This window comes from Agrilus planipennis, unplaced genomic scaffold, assembly GCF_000699045.2.
Source record: "Agrilus planipennis isolate EAB-ADULT unplaced genomic scaffold, Apla_2.0 scaffold2, whole genome shotgun sequence".
In the NCBI taxonomy this organism is placed as follows: domain Eukaryota; kingdom Metazoa; phylum Arthropoda; class Insecta; order Coleoptera; family Buprestidae; genus Agrilus; species Agrilus planipennis.
In genome coordinates, this window is record NW_020442464.1 from 1612245 (window position 1) to 1619411 (window position 7167).

At 32.7% G+C, this 7167-nt stretch overlaps 1 protein-coding gene across 11 annotated transcripts in view; it reads left to right on the plus strand.

Moving 5' to 3' along the window:
• Positions 1–7167, plus strand: part of LOC108733869 (lutropin-choriogonadotropic hormone receptor-like) — a 210315-nt gene that overhangs the window by 188783 nt on the left and 14365 nt on the right. For all 11 annotated transcript variants that reach the window (XR_003232453.1, XR_003232454.1, XM_025980975.1 and 8 more), the window contains 3 exons: positions 250–390; positions 1660–1725; positions 1786–1929. Coding sequence is in view for 9 of the 11 variants with exons in the window: in XM_025980975.1 (XP_025836760.1) it covers positions 250–390; positions 1660–1725; positions 1786–1929 (351 nt within the window). In the remaining 2 variants the exon portion in view is untranslated. The remainder of the gene's footprint in view (positions 1–249; positions 391–1659; positions 1726–1785; positions 1930–7167) is intronic.

A 7167-nucleotide genomic window follows, 5' to 3' on the forward strand; every position in this document is an offset into this window, starting at 1 on the left:
AATGACGAAAATCCATAGTAAACAAACAAGAAAACAATTTAAAAATTTTCGCTAAACTAAGTATTTGTACTATTTTTACAAAACGATTGCTTTATTAGTGATGAGTAAAGACCACTACTGGTCTTGGCCCATCACTAATAATATGGTGTATATTTATTTTAATAACTAAAATTATTAGGACTATGTAGTTTCTTTTAACCATGGTTTCTTTAATATTTGAAATGTAGCTATAATCTCTCTTTTTAACAGAATCTTATCGGAAGCAAGACATCTGTCAATTTTTCCGAATTTGAATGGAACGGAAGCTCTTGAACTGCTGCGATTCGATCGCGCCGGTTTATTATCAGTGCCGACGTCATTATGCGAAACCTGTCCAAAATTGAAAAGCTTGTAAGTATCTACAACGCATTTGATTCTAACGTTGCCTTTTTTTAACTTCTCCCTTTTAGTTTTTTTACTTATCGATATTGATTGATCAGAAAAGCGGCAGACGTCAAAAGATGTTTACGAAATGGATTTATATTTTATAAAAGTTCGATTTTGTACAGATACATAACGTTTTACATTATATAGAAGGCTTGAAAATATTCCAGAGAAATTCTTTTTGTTGGTTCCTTGATATAGCAAATTATTTTTTATTGACGAGTTAACAATTACTGCTTACGCAATTGAAATAATTAACAAACGGTATTTCGAGTACTGTTTGTATGTTTAAAGGTCTTTAGGTTTATTACCTATAAGGAAAAATTATTGAAACTGCAGTTAAGTACATTTCTCTTTTGAGTTTCAATTTTTTTTTCACATTTTATATTGATTATTTTGGCAACAATTTTTCTCCAATAAATATATTTACTAATTAGGGTTAGGCAATTAAAAAGGAATTTTATCGATTATTCGATCATAAATCGATTAGTATGATTTTTATAATAATCTACTACTTAATCAAACGATCGATTAATAAAATAATCAATTAAATAATCGATTAATCGCAGATAAATAATGCAGATTAATCCGAACAGTCAGAAAGACATTGTTAATTCAATACGATTGCTTTTGACTTTATTTTTTTGAAGGTCTATCCGTCGTTTTCACATTGTAAAAACGTTTTACGGACAGTAAAATGTTCCCGGTAAACCTCATTCAGAAAATGCATTATCTTTAAGTTATTAATAATTTAAAAGATCAATTATTCAGTTACACTTATTAATCGAAATTTTTGGTTAATCGATTATTGCGATTAATTAAAATTATTTTCTTATAATCGACAATCGATTATTAAATTTAATAATCGTTTAGTCCTTCTAATTTCCAGTTATGTAATTTACATAATCCCAAAACTCATTATGGCAACAAACATTTAAATATTTTGTGTTTTCAAAATAATTATAAAAAAGCTAATTTCGAGTTATTTATGTTGTCGCATAAAATGCATATCAAAAAGCAGACAGCTAAACCCTTTTTTCTAAATTATCAGGAAACGTATTAATTTGCATAAAGGTAATAGGCAAAAAGCCCTTTTGAAAGTCATTTTCCCCGTTTTCCCTTTTCCTCATTAAATGATAACATCTTTTGATGTTTGCATCAGAATGTTTTTTTTATTCTCCGTTTATTATTTTTTTTCGTTCGTTTCGGCTGAATCCTTTGTTCTTTCATATTTAGAGATTTCAAATCGAATCGACTTAGCGTCGTTCCAAACTTGTCCAACTGCAAGGAAATAAGAGTTTTGTAAGTAATAACGATAATAATAAATCGGGATGCTGAGATGATATAGGAAGCTGTTTTTAGAGATTTGGCAAGCAATAAAATCAATTCGTTGCTTGGACGACCGTTCCAGGGAATGTCTCAGATGCACGATCTCCTTCTTGCCCACAACGAAATAGAATTTATTCCTCAGGACGCTTTTTACGGCCTTTCGAAGCTCCAAGTACTGTAAGTTACTGTTTCTTAGTGTCAGTCAAATTTACAAATGCATTTACACATGGGCGTATCCAACTTTTGGCCTAGGGGAGGGCAAATAAGATATATTCTGCAATATAATTCAATTTAATGTGCATTTATTTAAATTATNCTCTGCATTATATCTCTACTGCTCCTTATATCCTAAATTATCTGACTTCCTAGATACCGAAAATCAGGGGCCATTATAAAATAAATTATATTTTGTAAAACAATTGTTGGAGCTTTATTATTTTATTACTTATATGAAAAGATGGCTGAAGGAATCTGCACGAATTTCCATATTGCACGATGATGTGCCCTTGAAGGGGTGCAAGTAACAGAATACTCCTATGCTTGATTCTCAGTTTGCTTGCACTCTGTATGCAAAATATGTGATATTCACATTTGCTTAAAAGTTTTATTTACCGAAAGCGACAGAACCATCTGCTATAAACAAGACAGCTATGAAGGAACAAAATGTGTCGTGTCCAAACGAACTTAATTGTGTTTACCAACGATGATTGCTTTGACAAGGATGAACAAACAGATTCGATCTAACGTCGACATTTAGACGCAAAGAAAGAATTGCTTGCAGCTTTGGCTCTAGAAGCTTTTTGCAAAGTAAATTCTTTCGCTTTCAAAATCTTTAGCAAACTACTCTATAAGATAATATACTTTCTTCTTTTTACTATTATCATGATTAAATTATACGGGCTAAACTGATTGTAATTGTGGCTATGGCTGTCATTCTAGTTATTTATTTTTTAAATTGCATGTTTATTATTTTATTTTTTTCGAGTTTTCGAGGTTTTCGACTTATCGAGGTTCTACTGTAATATGACAAATATATTTTTATTCTATTTGTTTATATGCATATCACGCTGATAGCCGCTCCATGGGTTCACTTTTTTAATATAGGGGCATTCTGAAAAAACAGAATGCGTGTCGAATATTGTTGAGTAATTGATTTACACAAAAGCTTGGTTCTCACTATCATCTGGATGATGGCTGGCAGCCGTCCGTCGGATGTCCGTAAAATATTATCAGTTTAATAAAGATTGTATTGTATTATTCACACTATCCATGTATGTCACGGCTAGTCCACGGAGCGGCATGGCCTAGAGGTCTAGACTCTAGACCATTGCTTAGCATTCGGGAGGATGCCGGTTCGATTCCGGGTTCGTTTGCCTTGGTTCTAGTTTTTCTGTGGTTTCCTTGGATCACTTAGGTAAATGTTGGGGCAGTAATATTTCATAGATAATCTTTCATTCTCTTCTGTCTTCATTTCGTCCGTCGCATCTTTCTCACCTGAACCACCACCCATCATTTCCCACGATTCCTGAAAGGAGGCTGAAAAGGGTCTTCGGCCCTACCTTCTGGCGTAGTCCAGAGAGACTGCCCGCCCACCAGCATTAGTGGCTGGTGGGAATGAAACACCCAAACTTTTTTTTTCACGGATAGCCGGGGTCTGCCAGTGATGGATATGGTAGGAGAATGTGACGGTGCCTGTTGGTTGACTAATAAGAATGCATTCAGTTTGTTAGTAACCAGCAGAGGAGTGCTATTAAGTGAAACCATTAAATTGACATTTAAACATTCTGAAGTACTTATGAAATTTCATTCCATCATCTAACAATTCCTTATACAATGTGAAAAAATCCCTTTCAGTTTTTCTGTCCGATAAACTTTTGTGCAGGTGTCCATTTTCTTGATTTTCCAGCTTTTCTTGTTTTCCTTTTCTTTTCCGTCTCCTCATCTTCTTCAAGTAAAAGAGCAACAACAAATTAGAAAGCGAATAATTTTTAAAAATTGTTTCGAAAACGTGCTAAATATCCAAAACTTGCCGAAAAACTGATAGTCAGTTGTTGTATAATGTGAATCCAACATTAAGCTAACGGACATCTGATAACGCACGGCCTGCCGCCGTTTATAGTCAGACAGTGAGAATCAGCCTTAAGATTTCGATAATGTTAGAGGTTGTTCAGAATCTCATGTGACAAAACTCTTCTCGCTTGTACTTCAAATTGTTTATTGGTCACAACAATTCTAATTACTTTGAACAATTAAAATTAATGTCATCGGAATATTCAGACGAATAAAAGCTAGTTTGGGATTAAAAATGAAAATATAAACATTAATTTATTTATACAAACCACTAAACACCTTTGCTGTAGTCCTTTAAAATGAAGGTGTCTAATGTAATCTAACATACGTGACGGGCACGTAAATCAATAGAGAACATTAAGTTCTTGGTCACTAACTTATCGAAACTACCAGACTAGAACTAATACTACAATTAGTAGCTTGACTAGCGATTTATCAAAACTGAGTATGGCGTGCTGATGAGAACTGTTAAGTCCGAAATCGCAATTTACGTGTGGTAGGTTACATTTCTTTCTATACCTCATAAATCCTGTTAACTTGGGTAGTGTTACTGTTTTTATGCTACAATTTAATTTGATACATGATTGCAATTTCGTCCGACGGGACGTTTTAATTTAAATGATTTACTATTAATTTTAGGTCAATATCCGGCAACCGTATCAAGCATATTCCAGGAGGTCTCCTGCAGAAGACGCCTAGTTTGACGCTCCTGGAACTCCAGGGGAACCCCCTAGCTGGCGTCGACATTCATTCTTTCGCCTTCCTTCCTCGTTTGCGCAAGCTGCAAGTATTATGTTCCTTCCAACAACACATTATTTAGAAACTACTAACAAATTTTTAACACTATTATTAATTACTTGTGTAGAAAATTTTTCTTTCTTGCAAATTTAACATTGTAGATCTGACTGACCGATTTTATTCACATTGAATTGAATAAGTAAATTAAACAGGAATTGGATTGTATTTTAATTCAGTTAAAGTAGAAAAAGGAAAACGAAAACGTTAATATTTAAATTGATGTTAATCCGATAAACTTTATGAAAGTTTAATTTGGTTGATTCGGAAGCCACACTGTTAAAGAAATCGGTTTTGCGCAAAAAAATAGCTGTTCCTGACACATACAAATTCGATTTGGTAAAGCTGTTAAACATTACCAAAATAGACAGGGGCGGATCGTGAATTTGTAGGGCCCTGGGCTCATACTACTTAGGGGCCTACCTGATTTCTTAACTAATTGTCATTTTGTTAAAAAACTTTTGTTTATAATCGGTATAAGAAAAAATACGACAATAAAATATTTTAACAGTCAATTTGATAAGCGACGGGAAGTCCTCATTATAGACGCACACGCTAGAACAGATCGAAAACAAGTGACGGGGAATTCCCCGTTCTGTTCGATAGACGCGCACAGGGATTGATTGATCGCAGGGTTGCCAACCTTATGATCGGATTTTTTTTAATGGTGGATATATTTTTCTTCATAATATCATCTATTGTTTTCAATGGAAACTAGCCACCTTTTGTATCCACGGGGCCCTTGGTTGCAGCCCAAAAATTCCTTGTATAGATCCACCCCTGATAATAGACAATAAAAATTAAAAAATAAATGAGAAAAAAAACGTTTCACTATTTTCTAAAATCGTGAAAAATTACATACTCTTAGAATGGCAAAACTTTTCATCTGATTTTTTAATATTTCGCGTTTATTTAGTTTCATTCGTAATTCTTCTACAGTAATCGTACCTAAATAACATTTTTATATTGAAGATTTATCTCGTATAATTAGTGCATAATTTTATTTTATTTGACAAATCTGTTAAAAGTTAACAATAAAATAAAATAAACACTAAATAGGTATTAAAAATCATGAAAAAAAAGATGTTTCACTATTTTAAGGATAGTGATTTTTGATGGTTTTAAAAAATAGTAAAACATTTTTGAGTTTTCTTCTAATTTGTCTCGCATACCATTTTTTTGTGCAAAACTGTACACATTAATTGTAACTACCGTACTTTCTTAAATAGATATTTGAGATTTGAAATTCTATATATACAGAAGTGATTATATGTAAATATAACCGTTTCTGTATAAATTACAATTCTTATTAAATGAACCTATGTTCTTAGTAGAAAATTGTACTTTTTAACTTTTACACTATAATAGGTAGTTTCGGGGATAATTTATATAAAAGACATGAAATTAATCTTGGTCAACAATTTATTGAAACCACTACACCCGTTGGACCGAATGAGGGTACCTTATCTTCTTGCAATATACAACAATATCTATCTTAATAAACCTACCAGCATGTAAGGTGTTCTTTATTACCAGAGGCCTGTCACAAAAAGCTTGGCAATAGTGACTCGAAATTGGAATATATTTTGTCCCTTTTTTAGTCGGATTATTGAAACGTTTATTAAGCGAGTCATTTTACATTTCAAGACGTGTAGGAAGAAACAGCTGACTTCACCGTCGATTTAATTTCCATATAATTCACATTTTTTTTCTTTGTTTTCTTCTTGATGGTGGTTTTAAACGTTTATTTATGTTTGACTTCGTCGATTATTAAGTAAGGATCTTTTGTAAACTTAAAAGATTTTTATTTAAATAACAGTAATTCAAAATTCAAATATTTGGATAAGTATATTTAAAATGACGAAAATCCATAGTAAACAAACAAGAAAACAATTTAAAAATTTTCGCTAAACTAAGTATTTGTACTATTTTTACAAAACGATTGCTTTATTAGTGATGAGTAAAGACCACTACTGGTCTTGGCCCATCACTAATAATATGGTGTATATTTATTTTAATAACTAAAATTATTAGGACTATGTAGTTTCTTTTAACCATGGTTTCTTTAATATTTGAAATGTAGCTATAATCTCTCTTTTTAACAGAATCTTATCGGAAGCAAGACATCTGTCAATTTTTCCGAATTTGAATGGAACGGAAGCTCTTGAACTGCTGCGATTCGATCGCGCCGGTTTATTATCAGTGCCGACGTCATTATGCGAAACCTGTCCAAAATTGAAAAGCTTGTAAGTATCTACAACGCATTTGATTCTAACGTTGCCTTTTTTTAACTTCTCCCTTTTAGTTTTTTTACTTATCGATATTGATTGATCAGAAAAGCGGCAGACGTCAAAAGATGTTTACGAAATGGATTTATATTTTATAAAAGTTCGATTTTGTACAGATACATAACGTTTTACATTATATACGAGGGTGGATTGATAAGTTTCCGGCCTAACCAAGAGATGACGCCACTAGGCCTACCTTGAGGTGACATTCTATAGTACCATCCTTGGATAGCTTGTAGCTATAGTTTCAGCCCGATCTCCT